Below are 19378 nucleotides of genomic sequence, written 5' to 3' on the forward strand. Positions count from 1 at the left end.
CATCTGGAAAATGACCCCAACTCAATGGTTCCATGGTGGGCCTACAAAGACTTTGACAATATATATATCCATTCATCACCCCCAGACTCAGCCGTAGAAGGCTTTTAGTGCCCAAAGAAATTAAAAAAAAATAAATAAATAGAGATAGATCTAATCAAAGGTTTGAATTGATTGGAACGTGAACGTGTCAAGAGCCACGTTTGTCCATCTGTGTGGAGCTCAACTGATGAGGAGGCTTTAGAGTTTTTTTTTGTTTTTTGTTTTTGGGTCAAGAGGCTTTAGAGTTTTGATGCTCAATCATATCAAACATACGCAAGTCCTCCTATCTTTTTGGTTTTCTTTGTTTCTGTGTGTGTGAGTGGCTGAGTGAGGTTTGGTGTTTAGTTGTGACACATAATTTAAAGAGAGGGAGACTCAAATTTGGATATTGAGCACAGACCCACTATTCTGACCAAATAGTCTAACAATCGTTTCCCGTTTTAGCTCTTTTTACTTAAATACAGGAAGAAGAAAAGAAAAAAAAGCTGCCAAACTTCTCCTTAATAACATACAATACTATGAAGATTAATTAGTCTCCAACTAAATGGGCACACCAACTCATATGTGAATCATTAATTGCCCTTTTCAACAGGACAGCTTTCTTAAGAAATCCCCATCTTAAAACTCAAAACTGATCCCATCCAATAAGCCAATGAGGGGAAGAAAGAGAAACCAGAACAAAGAATGACAAGCCAACAAGTAGTGCCACTTGACAAACTGCAGCAGCTGAAAATAGATTTCATTGCAGACGATCCAAACCCCATCATCAACTACCATTCTTCCCTCCATTTTTTTTCTGGTCCACTCCTGGTCTTAAATTCGAAGCCAAAACCAGCTACACAACACAAGCCTCAAAGTTGTATCATTCTTCTTTTCATGGTCCAAACTCTCTTTCTCCTACCATATTCTCTCCAACTCTCAGAACCGACCAGGTGAATGCCCACCAATTCAGCTGCAAAAGAAACCAAAAAATGGCAGCTCTTGAATCCATACAGTCTCAGTTGCCACTGCAAGATTCCATTTTCAGCACCAGCACTGTTATTGCACTATGTGTGTTCTTCACCCTCCTCTGCGCTTGCATCATAATTGGTCATTTGTTGGAAGAGAACCGATGGGCCAATGAATCCATCACTGCCCTTTTTTTGGTATGTAAATTTGTACCCTTTGTTTATGTCACATAGTTTTTCTATGCAATTTTATATATATATTTGTGTGTTGTGCGTGTTGTTGGAAACAGGGTTTGGTTGCTGGGCTTGTGGTGTTGCTGGTGACCAAGTTCCAGAGTTCGCGTATTCTGATCTTTAGTGAAGACTTGTTCTTCCTCTATCTACTTCCCCCAATCATTTTCAACGCTGGGTATGAAGAAATCTCAATTCTATGCAATTCCAGTATTTCAGTTTCAAGGCTCCAGTCCTCTGCAATGCTCAATGAAGCAACATAGATTTTAATGTGGGGTTTGAAATTTCTTTGGTGAAGATAAATTTCAGATCTTGAATATTGTATTTTGACTGCGAAGCTTGAAACTTGTCACATGTGGACATGCTTGATACCTAGTTTCTTCACCCAAATCGGTTTTGGATCTCTTATTTTGATCGTTCTTCAGTTTCCAGGTCAAGAAAAAGCAATTTTTCAAGAACTTCACCACAATTTTGTTATTTGGAATAGTTGGTACAGTAATTTCTTTCTGCCTCATATCATTAGGTAAAGACTTGCAATCTCTCCTCCACTTCCACTATACATTTATATACTGACAATATATTTGAACACTAACTCCTCCTTTGCTCCTTTTGGAAAACTGTGTAGGCGCCTATTTACTTTTCAAAAGATTTGGTTTCACAACTCTGACCCTTCAAGATTTCTTAGGTGAGTAAAAATCTCCCTCTGAATCATTGTCTTGATATTAAATGTCTCTGTTCATGGCTCTATAGTGATCATTTTGTGCTTACTGGTTCCTTTGTGTGCAGCTATTGGTGCCATATTGTCAGCAACTGATTCAGTTTGTACATTGCAGGTAATTTTATAGTCTCATTGCAAACACATGTTTCTTGAACTGATGTCTAACTTTGACGCCTCATCTTCTTCTCATGTTAAAGGTTCTTAATCAAGATGAGACGCCCTTTCTTTACAGTGTCGTTTTCGGGGAGGGAGTAGTGAATGATGCTACCTCCATTGTGATTTTCAATGCAGTACAATCGCTAGACGTTAGTGACATCGATGGTCTTACAGCCTTGAAATTGTTGGGGACTTTTCTTTACCTCTTCTTCACCAGTACTGCTCTTGGTATAGCAGTAAGTTGGTTGCTGGTTGTTTTAGTTACTGCACAGAATCATTAGTTTATTGGCATCTATGTTCTCACTTTCTTTTGTTACAATGTTTCAGGCGGGCCTACTTAGCGCTTATATCATAAAAACACTTTACTTTGGAAGGTATGAGCAAACACTTCAAATTCTTGTGAAACTTGCTTCTACCAATTTCCCTGAAATTGTGATTCTCTTTCCAACAGACATTCTACAGATCGTGAATGTGCCCTCATGATGCTTATGGCTTATTTGTCATACATGTTGGCTGAGGTAGCTAAACAAAGAATCTCAATATGAATTACTCAAGTACTAGTCTTGTTTTCTTTTCCTCTTTTCTGAAAATATTGAGATCTCTGTAGTATGTAATGTTTAACTGGATACGTTGTGATCTCAATATTAACAAATTTGTTCTTTTGCAGCTTTTGGGTCTCAGTGGAATTTTGACCGTTTTCTTCTGTGGCATAGTTATGTCCCACTACACATGGCACAACGTTACAGAAAGCTCAAGGATAACAACCAAGTAAGAACAGAATCCTCTTTTGATTTCCTTCTGACTGAGGAGTCCAAAGATGGCTGGTTGTAAATTACAACATTAGTATGAGAACGAAAGGAACTCGATATATATCGTAATCTTGTATTGTTTGATTATTTCAGACATGCATTTGCAACAATGTCATTCATTGCAGAAACCTTTATATTCCTTTATGTTGGTATGGATGCCTTGGACATTGACAAATGGAAAGCCAGCAAAGCAAGGTAACCTTACTATTCTCTTTCACACTCCAGAGCTTGTAGTTGATAGGCAGATTTGTATATGAATTTAGGTAAAAAGTTGCAAAATTCAATTTTAATGTTGAAACATGTTATGCCTGACTTGTAACATTCTCTTTGGTTCAGTCCAGGAACTTCAATTGGTGTCAGTTCACTGTTGTTTGCACTCGTATTAATCGGAAGGGCAGCATTTGTTTTCCCAATTGCAAACATTACAAATTGTTTTAAGAAAAGAGATGGTACGAAAATCGAGTTCCGTAACCAGGTACTAATCTGAAGCACCTAAGCGCTTGGGTAATTGTTATTCAACTGCTCTTCCAAATTGACTGACTCTTTTGAAAATGCCAGTTTATTATGTGGTGGGCAGGCCTAATGAGAGGTGCAGTCACTATTGCTTTGTCATACAGCCAAGTAAGTTGATGATGTTTCAAGTCCTAACATATCAAGATGTATTTGGGTTCTTCTCAAGTTCTGACTTCCACAATCTACTAATGCAGTTTACAGACAGCACCGGTTCGACTTCGACAAGAGATAGTTCCTTGATGATCACCAGTACCATAATTGTTGTTCTATTCAGCACAGTGGTATGCCTGCTTCTGTCTCTGTTACTTATATTGCACCAAGCTCCATTTTGTGCTTGGTCACTGAAATTGGTTTTGGCAATCCAAACAGGTCTTTGGCTCCATAACAAAGCCATTAATCTCAGCTCTGCTGTTTCAACATGCAAAACCAAACACTTCAGATGCAACTGATATCCCAAGTCTAGAAGACTTAAGGTTACTGTTCCTGGAACCAGGCGAGCCAAGTGGGGAAGGCAACAGCCAGCCAGCCAGAAAGGGAAGTAGCTTAAGGCTGCTGATGACTCATCCAACTTCGACTGCTCACTACTTGTGGAGAAAATTTGATGACAAGTTCATGAGACCGGTGTTCGGTGGACGGGGTTTTGTTCCATTTGTTCCTGGTTCACCAAGTGGTGCAGCAGAAGCTGGAGAACATACTCCTTGAAATCAAAGGCTAAATAAATATACAGTAAAAGTAATTATTCTAATTATTTTTTGATTTTTTTGATGCACAAATAAACTTATTAGGAGCTTGTTGTTCTTGTCTGTATGTAAAGTGAGAGAGTGGGGCTGGTGCTGTAGTTAGAACATTTGAGCAAAGTTTCCTCCCCTTTCTTTCTTAAATTTGGAAATAGAAATGCCAATAGTTTTCAAATTGTATTATAGTCAATTTACTCACAATATAAGTGCTTGAACTTCCTTGTGCCTGTTGCAAATGAGCATATTGTATGATGAAGCAAAACTATCTCCAATTTCTCAGAGGTGCCCAATGACTTAATGATGTTTTCTAAGTGAAATAAATAAATAAATAAATAAAAATGATGAGAAATAAGATATAACTTCATTTGAAAAATAAAAATAAAAATTGGAGTTTACTCATTTCCTCTGTAAAAAAAAAAAAAGAATAATCTTTATTTTAAAATTTTATTTATTTATTGAAAAGGGAAAAAGGGATCAACCCATGATATTGGTACACTGCGAAGCACCGTATAATTCCTCCTTAAACCCTATTAATGAAAACACAAAACCTCTCTCTCTCTCTCTCTCTCTCTCTATTGTCGATCTCCATGTTGTTGATAGAAACTCAAATTGGGGTTTCGAAGATTTGTGATTAATGATGGCTTTCAGAAGCGTACACCAGATTCGAGCTCTCCATCGTACGGCTCAGATTTCAGAATCGTCCCATCTGTGAGTAGAAATGATCGGTTAATGCCCTGCTTGGTCTCTGAGAATTGAAAATTTTACTTTTTGTTCAAAGCTTGAGATGACACAATGGAAGCAAAATGGAGGGGAATTGAAAATGCTTCTTTTGATTAATGAAATTGGTATTTATGCGGCAAAACCAGTTTTAAAATATGGTATTTTTAAAAACTTTTCAGGCTTGGAAGCTCAAGAAGCTATGCAAGTGGTATTTCAACTGGTAAATTTCTGCAAGAGGCATTCATGAAGTAATTTCTCATTACTTTATTGGGTTTGCGTTAAATTCTTTAGCAATTGAGATACTTCTCTTTGTCATCAGTCCCTGAACTTTATTGCCGGAACAAGGGCCATGGAGCCCTTCCTTGGACCCTCGGAAGTTCTATCACATTGCGGTCTGCAATGGTGAGTTTCTAAAATTATAACTTGAATCAGTTGGATGCCCATGCTCATTTTTTTTATTATGTATCTATAACCCTTGGTAAATGTTGCAATTCATTGAGCTCCCTTTTTATTATTTCTTTATTTTGAATTTAGGCTGTTGAGTTACCCATCTTCTTGAATGACACAAGGTTGCTATCAACACAAGTAAAAGCCCCTGCACAAGCAAGACAAATGGTATGCTATCTTTTTGCTCAACTGTTCATACTGTAACTGTTCCGGTTCAGTTTATGTGGCTGGTGGTTAGTGCTTTGCTTCTTGTTAATATATTCCATTTCTGCTTTACTGAAGTATCCATTTTTACAGGTTAGAGTTGTATCTGTCATCTTGTGCTCATAAAAAAACAGCCCATGGAATTCTAATTTTCTTAGTCTGCTCGTATGCAAGACAAACCATAATACCATGTGTGGTTGCCTTATGATATGTGCAGGGAGCTCTTAAAGTTGCCATGTTGAGTCCAGGGTTTATCTACGAGCCTTATACAACTCGTGAAAAAATCTCATTTCTCAAGAGGTTAGTTACTTCAAAAGTGAATTTTATTGATCTTGTAGATTGTGGTAATTAGAGTAGGCCTGCATACTGATGGAACTCTAGTACTCTAACAAGAGTCACTCACTAGTAATCATTGAAACTCTCCCAGATTCAGTTTCCCTGGACAACTGTTAAGACTTGATTACTTATATTTTTGTTCTATAATATCCTGTCCTTGTATATGAACAATCTGATGTTTTATGTATCAGATGGTTCACCAGAAGTGGGTGGAGAAGAACAAAAGAAGATATAGTTTTAGAGGTGAAGATTCAGAGATTCAGCTTAAACAGAACTATCTTGTTTTATTGATTCAAGCCATTGGTTAATCTGTTGAAGCTTCTTTCTTCTGTTCTTTCATTTCTGTCCTCCGTCCCCCATATTTTGATTCTAAATTCCACTCCTTTTTATGTTTTGGTTTGATGCATAGACTACTACTAGGATGGCTATCTGATGCCATCCGCTGTAATTTATTTATGTTGCCTTGGTGTTAGAGGAATGTAACTCATTTTAAATTTAGAATGCAGACGTTTATATATTTATAATTCAGTCAATTAAGGCATAATATTCAACATCTATGTTTGAGATATTTCTGTTTTTCCAATTTTCAGCTCAAAAGTGCATATGCCATTACTAAATTAAGAAAGAAGGGCTATTCAAAGAATTTATTCTACAAAGAAGCAATACAGTTATATAAGGAGGTATCTTTGTCTTTTCCTACGTAGTTTCTTCTCTCTAGGTTTTATGCATTCTGTATTTTATAAATAGTTGTAATAGTGTAGTGCCCTTTTAACTCTTACTTCCAATTTAAATGAAAATTTCTTATGTTCTAGTCTAGCTGTTTTTTTTTTGGCCTTTCAATTTTCTCTTGCCTCTTTCAGCTGCACTGTCTGATCTTCTTCCTGTAGCTAATTTATTCACCTTCTTCTCCAGATAAATACTCTAATGGCAAATGGGGACAAAAATTCTTTAAGGAAAGCAGTTACAGAGAAAATGTTTTCTGTATGCTTCTGTTCTTTTTAGTTTCGGTTTTTGCTGTAGTTATGCTGCTTTTTCTGATGTAAAGGGATTGCTATTGAGGTTCTGAGACATTATTTATTATCTTTTTGTTTACAGGAACTAAAGAATGAAATAAAACAAAGAGACTCCATATGGAATAAGGTCTACTGGGAAATGGTGGAACCAGTTGTGAAAATACGAACTTTGCGAGCACGACTGGTAATTGCTTGTCTAATTAGAGTATAAATTGAATATTTCCCTAAATATTTCCTTAAATATTATTACACCGGGTGCTTAACCAAGGAAGGTTACTCCATCCTGTTCTTACAGAATTGAATTAGGATGCTTTACCAAGGAAAAATTGTAACAATTGAATATTTCCTTAAATTTTAGTACACCGGGTGTCTTATATGGAATGCCTTTTCCCCCCTTTTACAGATTGGTGTTGATCGGAACGATCTCGAGAAGGTGTTCATACAGCTTACACTTGAGTTTCTGACAAAGCAGGTATATGGGCGGCTGGACTCAGGACTCATTTTATCATGTTATCCTTTCAATGGTGCTTTCTTTCACTGTCTGCTTGAACTGAGGACCGCTTTTATCTGTTCATAACTTACTGCTTTTAATTCAAAAGTTTCATCCACTGAGAATACTTCTTTTTCCTTTTTCTCTCTGGCAGAAGTTCGAAGCATATGACTCAAATGGTTCCATTGTTTCGGGAGATAAATCAAAGGAGGTAAAATGCATTAATATCTTTTGTAATATGGGGTTGCTGACTAAATTTTTTCTCATGTTCTGTGACTTACCCCTCCCCCCTTTTCTGTGATGCTAATATGCTTACTGCGCTCTGTAGGTCCTTGTCCGTGATATCTGGGTATTTGAAAAATCTCTCTTCCATGATAAGGCTTTCTGGCGTCTTTGTGGGAGGATTTCTCTCTAAGCAAACTACCATTCACCATTAGATTACTGTACCGTGTTAATGACGAAATAAATGCTGTTAACCAATTTTGTAAACTGAGCATATCTCAATTTGTCGTACTAATTATGTGTATGTAGCTATGTTTTTGGTTGCTAAATTCAACTTTTAGCTTGAGTCATGCAGGAATATAATACTTAGAGCATTCTAGCCATTATTTATTTTCATTATTTTGCAATTCTTCAGAAACTGTCCTTTTGCCTTCCAAGAATTTGCAAGGAGCTCATTTGATCTCACATTGCAGCATGACGAGCATGCAGCTCTCTCCAAAGGAAAATGTCAAATCTAAAACATCAAATTGAAATTTGATAGCTGACATGGCAATTTGATGTACACATTTCACCCGATATTTCTTTTGCATTTAATAAAGTAAACAATAATTGGTTAAAAGGAAAAAAAAATTATTGCTTTTGATTTGTTAAGAAAGAAAACACTTGACAAATGGACACGTCTTCATTTCAGTCTAAAACATCAAGGATAAGAAGGTCTTTTCACCACGGTAAAAGTACTATAAGTATCCGGACCCGCCTTGGGCTATTCATAAGGCCGACTCCGTGGCCTCATTCTACTATGTATTGTGCTTTTCCAATCAAGGCCGAGGGGCTAGGGTTTTTTCAGACAATCAAGGCCCAAGGTTAACATCTCTCTAGAAATTCAAGGCCCGAGTTTATGATTTGCTAGAGAAAATTGTGCGCCTGTCTTTTTCTAGGAATTCATTTTAACTTTCGCAACTATGACGACGATGCTAGCTTCCTGAGAATTACTAGCATCGTTTGGGTTTAGGGCTTTTCGATGGCAAAGGAGAACGAAGCGGCTTTGCAAGCCACCGTCAATGGAGACGATACACTCACGAGATCTCTACGATGTCGTCCAGAGGGGTGAGCGCCGTTACCCGATCTTTTTGTTCGCACATTTTTCCTGTATTAATTCTAGGTTTTTGTATTTAGATCTGAAGAGGATGGGTTTTTGCTTAGGGAAACACATCGAGAATCTGTACGAGATCTCGATGGTGCCCTATTCTTCTGTTCACACATTTTTTTTGTATTAAATCTAGGTTCCTTTGCGTGATAGAAGAACGCTTAGGGTTTCACTACACGCGGTGATACCTGATTGGCTCTAAATCTAGTAGTTGTAGAAATAATAGCATTTAAACAATAAATGAAGTTTATGGAGTGGAGTCGAATTAGGGTTCTTCAATGTAGATGTGCACCAGATGCATTTTTTAAAGATTTGGGATCACATAGAGCAGAGAGCGTTCTTCTGATCACCAACTTCATATCTTCCCATATTTTGAGGACAAGAAATTGGTGGTGAAAAATGAGAGCACTAATGAGTTTTCCTTTACTATTTTTCTGTTTATATTTCCAACTTTATCCATTTTATTAGTTAAACTTTGTGCTTTTCAAATATAGAAATCAATCATATTTTGAATCTTGGATGCATAAAGGTCTCGATTATCAATTTCCAAAACAATCTTTTGACCGTTGGTTCAACTAGTAACGGTTCAGGGTGTGGTGGGTCCAGGTCTTTCCTTCGAAGTTAAACGATTGCAATTGGAAGAAGTATCCTATGAAATTTCTATACTTAGCCACATAGGTTTTCATTATATTCTTCCAAACCATGTTGATATTTATTTGTATGTGTGTATATCTGTTGATATTCTCATATCCAATGCTAAAAAATTAAGCATAATAAGGTTACCAAGTATTTTTACCCTTAGCTTCTCATTTTCCAGGAGCTATACTCCAAACCACTATGTAGAGGCTTTGGCTAAAGCTTGGACGGAATTCAATAACCCAAGGGTAGAGCTGACACAATGTCTCATTTGTTCCTTCTGCTGCTGCCACTTTCAGCGAAGTGAATAAAGGTATGGTTAACTCCAAATATATGTGCAGGGCGGTAGTCATGTTCGTGGTTCAGGCTGATGAACGCAACATGTATGACCAACACTGGCATTCTGCTCCATTGAAAGAAATATATCCTTTTTACCTTACAACAAGCTTTATGTTGGAGGAAGTGGTATCTCTAGGAAAATGTATAGTTATAGTTATATAAGCTTATATCTTTGCTAAAACGCTACTTTACAAAATTCATAAATAGTCATGTTCCTTAACTGCATAACACACATAATGTATCAACTCTTCGGAAAACATTGGCAGAAATTGACGCAGAGGGGGAGCTTCTACCAGATGGAACACTTGCTGTGTATGTAGCCTTATTAGCTGTGGAAAGTTCATTATACTAATCTAGATTTGTGGATCTAGCATGTTATATCTTTGGCTTTAATGTCATGAAATGCCTTTAACTTGCAGGGTTGGCCAAGCAATTGCAGTTGTGTTACACACCAAATGATTATCCTACTGAATCAGTAAGCAAGTCTTACTTTCCTGCTACTCAAATACTGATTCTTTTTCAAGAAGAATGTGACATTCTTCCTTGTAGTGGTGAGCTTCTGTTATTCAGTAGCAGAAAATGTAGTTACTTATCCACAAAAAGGGTACAAAGTAGAAGAGTAAATCTCTAGTCCATAAAGGCATATGTAGATCTGTTCTATATCTGTTGGGTGTGACTTTAGTGGGCTAATCCTGCATGTGTTTTTATTTGTATGATTGGGCATGTAAGTGTGAATATCTCTTGGATGTTGTTCCATACTTTTTACGCACACGATCATTATTGTGCTTACTTGTGTCTTTATTTCGTTAGCTTGATTTGAAATATGCTTAAGATGATATTTAAAAGGCTACTTATAAAAGAAATATGATACTTCGATTGCAAAAATGTGTCCTCAGAATATGATGTCTATTGTATGGCTTTTAGTACCATGTTTTTTTAATTTGTAGGAATGGAGAGCAAGGCTACTCATGGATTTGAGTTATTCAAATAGATCCTATCTTATGTGGCGCCAATGGGTAATGGGTAACCCATTGCCCATTGCCCATCCCTACCTGCTTTACAAGTGGCGCCACAACACAGGGACAAGTATGATTTGATGGAAGTGTAATTTTCAAAATTCATACGAATGACAAAAAAACGCTGGTCTCTTTGCATTGCAGGCTCCAAAATATAGCAAGGAATTCTTCATGGGGTCTTGACACACCCAATCTGCAATCTGGGTTTGATTTACTTTTAATGACCTTGAACTCTCTCCAATCACAAATTATGTTAAACCTTCTATATGATAGAATTTTACCACTCATCTTTAGGACTGTATTACTAAATGGACACTGCTGACTTTCGTGATCTGCAGAGATCCGTATCTGTGGTCTTCTTTTGTGTGTCTGTGAATGCTCAAACATCCGGTTTCATATGTGATGTCAAACCTTAGTTGATTGCATAACATGAATTTATAGTAATATATTTTATTAATTTCCTAACATGATTTTGAGAAGTCATGGGTTATGAGAAGACTGTCTTTTGCAGCACTGGATTAATTCATAGTTGTAGAGCAGAGAGTCACTGCACCATGATGTCAATAGACTGTTTTCTAACTGACTGAGGGTTATCCGTTTTCCTTTTTTAACATTGTCGGACTTGTAAACTGACTTTGCCCTTGCAGGGATATGTGAAGTTGCAGAATCATGGTCATATCCTCAGTTTGATGTCAAATTTCTTCAAATAGAATTAAAGATTGCTGGGCGATTTATTTGTTGTTTCTTTTTTCTGTGCATGGATCCACTTCCTATTAGATGTTATATTTAGTCAATAGGTCTAATTTTTGTTATTGGAAATTATAATCTGCGTATGGTTTGCTGAAATGCATTTTCACGGGTTGGGCCCAATAACCACAATAGTTGGTCGCTCAATGGTTGGGCCTTATTTTGTTATGATTTTGGAATTTCTGGACCCGCACCATTATAAATTAGGGAGTTTCACTTCTGGCACTCAAAACTCATTTATAAACCCGCATCAGGATTGAGTTTATTTATAAATTTGTATATAAATTATGGGCTTACGTGTTCGGTCCGAGAAAGTATTTGCCCCTTAACTGTTCAAAGCAACCCAATAACAGTGAACGTGCCCTAATAGCTTCGCATTTGCCCATTTATGGCCCATAAACGTTGAAGTCGGCCCAAACAAAGGCCCATGAACGATGTAATTCCGCTGCACAGGCCATTGACGACAAAATAGGCCCCTAAAGGTCTCGTAGATGACAAAATAGGCCCACTGAATGCTCAAAAATGACAAACTAGGCCCAATGAAAGGTACGGAAACAACAAAATGGGCCGATTAATGGACACTAAACGAAAAAATATGCCCAAGGAAGACTGATTAAACGACAAAATCGGCCCCGTAAGGTACAAAATGGGCCCAATGATTGCACACTAAAAGACAAAGCTTGGCCCAATGAGGGTACACTAAAAGACAAAATAGGCCCAGTAAAGACAAAATAGGCCCGTAAACGACAAAATAGGTCACCGACAATTAAAGTGCTCGGACTCAATGGAGGTCATAAACGACAAAATAGGCCCATTGAAAACGACAAAATAGGCCCGATTAAGGTCACTAAACGACAAAATAAGCATTTTCGCTTAGTTGGGCCTATTTTGTCGTTTATGGATATTTTGGGCCTATTTTGTCGTTTATTGTCCTTCTTTGGGACCTATTTTGTCGTGTATTGTCCCTCCTTTTGGTCTATTTTGTCGTTTATTGTCCCTTCTTTTGGGCCTATTTTGTCGTTTATGGTCCTTTCTTGGGCCTATTTTGTCGTTTAGTATTTTTCATTGGGCCTATTTTGTCTTTTTTGCATTTATTCATTGGGCCACTTTTTGTCGTTTAGTCAAACTGAATGGGCCTTTTTTGTCGTTTAGTGCGCCGTTATTGGGCCTATCCTGTCTTTTAGTGAATTTTGTTGGGCCTTTTTGTCGGCTAGTGGCTCTTCTTGGGGCTTACTTTGTTGTTTAGTAGTCCTTCATTGGGCCTACTTTGTCATTCAGTGACAGTCCGTCGGGCCTATTTTGTAGTTCAGTGGCCCTTCATTGGGCCTACTTTGTCGTTTAGTGAAATCCGTCGGGCCAATTTTGTAATTTATCGATCCCTCATTGGGCCTTCTATGGGCTTTCCAGTGGGTCATTCTGATCGTTTGTGGCTCATTCATTGGGCCAATTTTGTCTTTCATGGGCCTTTAAGTGGTCCTATTTGGTCGTTTATAATATAACCTTAAACTTGACGACGCCGAATTTAGTATTGCGGGTCGCAATCATCGATCCAACAAATCTTTGGGCCTAATCTATGTTCCAAGTGGCTATCAAAAGAAAAAGAAAACCATGTATACAATACAAGTAATAACTACAATCCGCCGCACTCAAAAAAACAAAACGGACATTTGAGGCGAAATCCTGGTAGCCTCTGGTTTCAGATATCCTGGGAAAAAAAACAGTTAAACAATTAATAAAACAATTAGAACCATCAGAAATAATAACAATTGGAATAAGACTGAAATAAACCAGATGGTCAGTGTGCAAAATAATAAGTTGAACTGAAGCAGAACTACTGAACGTGCAAGTGTACGACACAACAAACAAACATAAGAAAGCGTCACACTAACGAAACGAGCTAACAAAAAACATCATTGCATGTCTCTAGAAGAAACATCAATACTCAAAAATTACCTACAAAATAAAAAGCTAACAGTAACAGACTCCAGCGCTGGCATTTCAGGAACGAATAATGTCTTTAAAATGTGGACAAACTTGAACGGTAGTAATATAAAAGCATATCCCAAAAACCATATAATAATAATAAAAATTAAAGTTAAAATGCAACAAGTGGGAAAGATAGGAAGAACAGTTCGTTATGTCAATAATAAAAAGAACAAAGAACAACAGGTTCTTTTATTTGGTGTGGGATAACCACTGAATGTTAAAGATCGCAAACCAGAACACAACATCCTGAAGAAACATTTTAAAATACTCTATTACTATATTTGTCCATTCATAACTTCATTTTAAACAACATTTTACTACCAAAAAGAATACCTGCCAATACACGGAAATACAATTAACATAGAAATTATATATGTTATATATCTTCCAGCTTTTACACAATCCAACAGTATAGTCAACAGATAACAAAAAAATGAATGATAAACAGCTACAATGAGAAATTATATCAAATTAATATTGATATGTACCAACTATAACTAGGAAATATAACAGAACACCAGAGAGAGAGAGAGTGAATAGGCTTCTAAATTTATAACTGCCAATCTATCGTCAATATATATTTGACAATGTGGGCAGATAAATTTTAGTTCTATGAAATTTACTGCTTCAAATTTTATTTCCATGGTAATAACCATATAAACATTGCTTGGGTGCATAGATGCAAAAGAAAATACTGAGAACTTCTGAGACTCCTTGCAATCTCATCCTAACTTGAAAAGTTGAGAAGGAGAGAGTCTAATTAAAACACTCAGATTACTGACATTGCCTAGAACATTGTGTACGACAATATTTGAATAATGCACTAACCCATTTATGATTTTTCACTTTCTAATGTCTTTAACCTCATGTTACATTGAAAGTTAGAGAAACCCCATCATCTGATGTTCTCTTTTTGTCGGAACATCAAGTTGTCGAACAGTCTAGTTATACATGGATCCATCCGATATTGCTACAAATGCTTACTTTTAAATTCACCACGCCACCGTGTATCACTGATGTGATGTCACAATGTTCCCGATTCCATATGTAAGGTACCGAACCCCACTCCCTCATATCAGAATATATCATTCAACAAAAATATGCTATTTCAAAGCGCTCCCATAATGTGTGCCAATTTTGTTTTTGTCAGATATATCGTTCAAGTTTTCAACAATAGTATGCTATTTACCTCTGGAAACTTATTTTGTTTCCATTTAAAAACAAAAAATGATATCTTACAAAAGAACAACATACATCCACATGCTGAATGAGAAAGGAGTAAAACCTTAAAGATAAGGGAAGGCCCGCTGTCAGTGCCTATCAATCCACATCGCACTCTATCGCATCTTGAGCAAGCTGACAGGGAATGTACCTGGAATGGAAGCAAACAGCGAACGCATTAATGCATTGAATTAAACCCCGACCTACTAATTAATTCCCCAGCCATGTCGCTCCATCAAATAAAAAACAATGATCTCCGTAAACATAAACCTAAGTAAACCCTAAATTTCAAAATCAACTTTGACGGGTCCTGGAAACCCCATACCTAGCCCCATCAGATCTCTGGTCTTGGTGTTAATTACTACGCGATTTCAACAGTGAGCTCTTGAACGGATCCGATCGTGGATCAATGGCGGCCATCGAGGCGTTAAACCTCGCAAAACAAGAATCGCATTGGAGGAGCTTTTCTTCATGCCCCGTCGTCTCTCTCTTTCTTCACGCTCATGTCTCTGATATCCAACGAAGGCTCCGATCACAGAGCCAATGCCATTGTTAGGGTTTCCAGACCTTCTCTCTGTTTCTCATCCCTCATTTTCTCAGATCTGCTCTCACTCTCGTCCGGGACTCTGACTGAGGGGCCGATGGTTAAGTTAATGTTTTATCATGTGAGAGATCAGGCGCTCTTTATGGATGGGAAGGTTTTCTTCTTCAGACGATGTCGTTTCCTTTTGTATTTTAACTTATAATCTATAATTTATGAGTTAGTGGACTGGACTGGCTTGCTTAATTGCCTTCACCTTGGACTTGGCGCGTGTCCTCACTCTCAATTCGCATTCGCCCATCCTCTTGTATTAGTCCCATGATTAATGAAAATTATTATACATAGCACTTCATTGAGTAAAAAAAATAAAATGACCAAACCAAACATTGTTGGGTTGCATTAAATACAAACCATTTTTGTCGCAATATTCATCATCCTTTTTACTTTTCTATGCATAATTTATACATTAAGCATATGACTTGTCTTGGAATTAAAGATTAAACACACTCCATTTGTCACCTAATGTTTTTTATTTTCTAATGGTTGCATTGGATTGCCTACTTTGATAAGACTTTTTTCATTTTATATGTATCTTGATCCTCAAAGTAGGTCTGCATAAATGAATAAATCTTTTACCCAAAAAAAGGGTAAATCCGAAAAATGACAATCTAGTATATTGTGATCAATGAATTTTTCTTTAATACACGTGTCATAATCGAAACCGTTTGCTTTCTAAATTACCATTTAAAGATCATGTATGGTAATTCCATTATGTTGATGTTAATTGTTACCAAAATAGTTGATTGGTTTTATATAATTGAAAGTTATGGCTCTCGGGGCACATGTGGACAATACCAATTGACCATTGGGAGAATAAGCTCATGCTTGTTGTTATTCTACTTGGATCCATCGGTTTTAACTCAAAAACAATTTGTGAGTCTAAAGCTCATAATTCGTGATTGATTGATAAAACCTATTTTTAAACAGTTTCTCTCTCTCTCTCTCTCTCTCTCTGTGCTAATCCAAGGGCAAAAATGTCCTATGGAGATGTTCTTATGTCCTCAACTGCAAAAGGACCAATCGGCAAATTGCCAATTTCTTCTTCTTTCTCTCAACTCGACAATTAAAATGCCTTCCTTAGGTATTATGTTGTGCTTCATTGAGTTTCAGAATAACTTTCGACAAGGACAATGCCATTTTTGGCATTCTTTCATTCCATTAAGTTTCTCAATTTTTTAAAAAAAAGAAAAAAAGAAAGGATTTGTTATCTCTGTTTTTAAGAAACATAGAATACCTTACTTCAAAGTTTCAAATTACAACCAGTCAGAATGGTATCCACAAAAGCAAACCATTCATCCAGAATTCCAAACCATGGTCTCTCCAGTTTGCATTCATATTGCACACTAAACAATTATTTTAAGGGACAAAGAAAGAAATCAACAAATGGATGGGAGAGAACAACATTTTCAATCTCTGAGCATTTGCCGAAGGCTCTACAACATCATCTCGAGAAGCCTAGCCTATCAAACTGTCAAGACTGTCACTTTAGGCCCTCCAATGAAGCAAGGCTTAGCCCAACTGCACGATGAATCAATGCCTCAAAAAACTTCGGGTAACAATACTTCAGACAAGTTAGCCCCCTCTTTCTCCCTTGGTTGTTCAGCTGACCATGCTGATGTGGACAATGGTTTCTATGGTAATGCAGGAAGGACACCAGAAGAGGAAACACATGAAGCAGCAACAATTGCACAGCAAGTAAAACCTCCAAAGAAAACGGTTAGCATATGCGACAGGATAGAGGATATGGAGAAAGCTATGAAGTTAAGACGAAGGAGCAAATCGTTTGAAAAGTTGAACTGGTTAGAGCTAGCAAAAGAGGAGCTAAAACAAAAACCTTCAAGATCAATTCTGAAGGTTGGTTCTGGTTTGAGCAAGAAGATGGCACATATTTGTGAATCTTAACTACATCAACTCAAGGCCTTGTAGGGTTGTGTTACTTCTCTCTGTTGTAACTTGTAAGTGTAAATATACAATGTAACCAAATGCGCTCATGCTACAGTTCTTCAACTAGCTAGCATAGGCAAATATAATTGAATTATACAAGTTGAATCAGATATAATCATCATACCTGATGAGAGATTCTCCAATAAGTGTGATTGGTTACATATTTTTAACATAGTTGAATCATATTAAATCTACCAACACATTTAATGAATTCAATTCAATGGTCGAGATTAGAAATATGTAACCATTCCTTAACTTAAATACTTATTGGAGAATTTCCTTATATCGGATATGATTATGAATATGATAAAGTTTTTTGTTTTCCTTGCAAAAGTTTAATTATGATAAAAGTTAGTGGTGAAACTTTGGGGTTTAAGAATTTCTTTCTTGCAAGAAAAGGAAAGAATATGTCCCCAAAAGCATCTAACAACTTGGTGTAAAATCGGCATATGAGGACAGTTATTGGATAGATATTGGATATGCCTCTGTCCCTCTGCCAAATTCTAAAGTCACTTTGTTTGTAAAGTTTGTCTTGCAAGTTAAGGGATTGTGATTCTATGTTTCCTATATCCATATAGAGAAACTTTTTATTTATTTATACAAAAGCGATAATTGTATTCATAAATAGGCACAAAGGCCACAAGCGATAATTGTATTCATAAATTAGGCACAAAGACTACCATAAGCCACAATGACAAATACAAATGCCTACAAAGGGGTAATACAAATATGGAAGCACAGTAACCACATAGGGTTAATCCAAATATAGGCCACAATTAATCAACTAACAAACGTTGCTTACTAGATCAAAACATTGATTTAAATTTGTAGGGAATTTTCGAAATTTGTAACTTTTGCTTTTCCTGTTCTGATTAGGTTTCTGGCTTACGCTAGAATTGAAATTAGTAAAGGGTAACAAATTTGTAACTTTCCTTTTCCTGATCTGGTTAGGGAAGAAATTGTGCTTTGTTTTCTTCTGTGAATGAGATGTAACTAGATGTCTTTCGCAGTTTTTCACTGACAAGCATCCGGCAAAACAATATACAAAGTCATGTGAAACTTCCCTTCTAAGCGACTACTTATTCAGTTGTGTAACTCTCCCTATATAAAGGGTTGAAGCCTCAGTTTCTCAAGCGCCAAGTTACTGGCTAGCATATAATCACATAAGCAAAGCAACCCTGGTTCCAGAGAAGATTTTTGGAGAATGGATGCAAGAGAAAGCCAATCCTTATTATCACCAGGAATTTTCCACAGGCTCTTCAGCTTCTTAATGAAAATTTTACAAGAACAAGCGCTCAAGACTGTGACTCTAGGCAGCACATCCTATCAGCCATGCTGCAGCCACACCAAATCCAATGCCAACGTTATGAATAACATGACGACGACGCCGCTGCGGCCGACCACGAGGATGGTGCACCAAGGTGGACAAGAAATTCAAAATTCGTGTTTGGAAAGCCCCCAAAACATTTCATAGTTTAATTGTAGTTATATTTCATAGGACTGCCAAAATATTTCGTAGTTTGATTGTTTCATATTTGATATTATATATTCGCGTGTTTATTGTAAAAAAATTTAATTTTATACAACGAATTGAATTACAGGTTCCGTTTTCAGACCTGGAATTATATTTCAACTCCCTTCCAGAGTTTCTTCTTGATGACGGGCTGCTTTGGCACAATGCATTGATACTGGATTTAAAAAGATCAGGACAAAAATAAGCTAGATGCTGAACAATATGAAGTGCCGCAGAGGAAACTTGATAAAATAAAATACAATATGTAATAAATGGTTCACTATCAAGAGCATTGATGCTGGTAGTAATAAGCTTTGGATTTGTCCCTCTAAAATCTTAACATAATATTAGAGTGGGTCAGTTTACTCAACCCGATTGAACTTGAAACAAAAAAACCCCAAATTGACTTGAATTGAAATTCAAATTTACATATTGAAACCTTGACTCACTAAAGAAGTGAAGATGTGGAATTGGTTGTATGTGTGACTCACTAAAGAGTGATTCTACTTCTAATAACATATAACAAATAATGAATTGCTCCACTATTAAAAACATGGAGACCAATATTTGAAGACAATATGTTAGTAATAGTGATGTGGGCCACATATCCGAGCTTGTGAAATCTTAACAGTAAAAAGCATGTGGA

At 36.8% G+C, this 19378-nt stretch overlaps 3 protein-coding genes and 2 long non-coding RNA genes across 6 annotated transcripts; 4 read left to right on the forward strand and 1 right to left on the reverse strand.

Annotated features, from left to right (window-relative positions):
• The first annotated feature begins 797 nt into the window (after nt 1-797).
• Nucleotides 798-4386, forward strand: LOC103344682 (sodium/hydrogen exchanger 1-like). The gene is made up of 14 exons (XM_008248298.3): nt 798-1184; nt 1277-1395; nt 1643-1740; nt 1843-1902; nt 2004-2050; nt 2133-2327; nt 2419-2465; nt 2543-2609; nt 2759-2859; nt 2994-3095; nt 3237-3375; nt 3459-3521; nt 3608-3694; nt 3783-4386. The coding sequence occupies exons 1-14, from the start codon at nt 1011-1013 to the stop codon at nt 4113-4115; spliced, it is 1632 nt and encodes a 543-aa protein (XP_008246520.1). The 5' UTR covers nt 798-1010; the 3' UTR covers nt 4116-4386.
• Nucleotides 4387-4699: 313 nt separating this feature from the next.
• LOC103344684 (Mitochondrial inner membrane translocase complex, subunit Tim44-related protein) lies at nt 4700-7978 on the forward strand. Of its 2 annotated transcripts, XM_008248299.2 has the most exons (12): nt 4700-4858; nt 5050-5090; nt 5190-5272; nt 5405-5485; nt 5739-5821; nt 6049-6100; nt 6448-6537; nt 6770-6838; nt 6953-7054; nt 7274-7342; nt 7515-7571; nt 7689-7978. In XM_008248299.2, the coding sequence occupies exons 1-12, from the start codon at nt 4785-4787 to the stop codon at nt 7773-7775; spliced, it is 888 nt and encodes a 295-aa protein (XP_008246521.1). In that variant the 5' UTR covers nt 4700-4784; the 3' UTR covers nt 7776-7978. The 2 variants fall into 2 exon arrangements, with proteins under 2 accessions (XP_008246521.1, XP_088900414.1); XM_089044288.1 differs by lacking the exon at nt 6770-6838.
• A 1952-nt stretch (nt 7979-9930) lies between these two features.
• LOC103344685 (uncharacterized) lies at nt 9931-11465 on the forward strand. The gene is made up of 2 exons (XR_016124312.1): nt 9931-10016; nt 10124-11465. It is a non-coding gene; the product is annotated as an uncharacterized LOC103344685 (long non-coding RNA).
• Nucleotides 11466-12963: 1498 nt separating this feature from the next.
• LOC103344686 (uncharacterized) lies at nt 12964-15364 on the reverse strand. The gene is made up of 3 exons (XR_515107.2): nt 15000-15364; nt 14739-14825; nt 12964-13172 (listed from the first exon to the last, which is right to left on the reverse strand). It is a non-coding gene; the product is annotated as an uncharacterized LOC103344686 (long non-coding RNA).
• Nucleotides 15365-16474: 1110 nt separating this feature from the next.
• LOC103344687 (uncharacterized) lies at nt 16475-17333 on the forward strand. The gene is made up of 2 exons (XM_008248304.3): nt 16475-16827; nt 16921-17333. Exons 1-2 carry the CDS (start codon nt 16659-16661, stop codon nt 17175-17177), a joined length of 426 nt encoding a protein of 141 aa, XP_008246526.2. The 5' UTR covers nt 16475-16658; the 3' UTR covers nt 17178-17333.
• Nucleotides 17334-19378: the final 2045 nt, after the last annotated feature.

Source organism: Prunus mume, linkage group LG1 (genome assembly GCF_029339155.1).
Source record: "Prunus mume cultivar Tortuosa linkage group LG1, ASM2933915v1, whole genome shotgun sequence".
Taxonomy (NCBI): Eukaryota; Viridiplantae; Streptophyta; class Magnoliopsida; order Rosales; family Rosaceae; genus Prunus; species Prunus mume.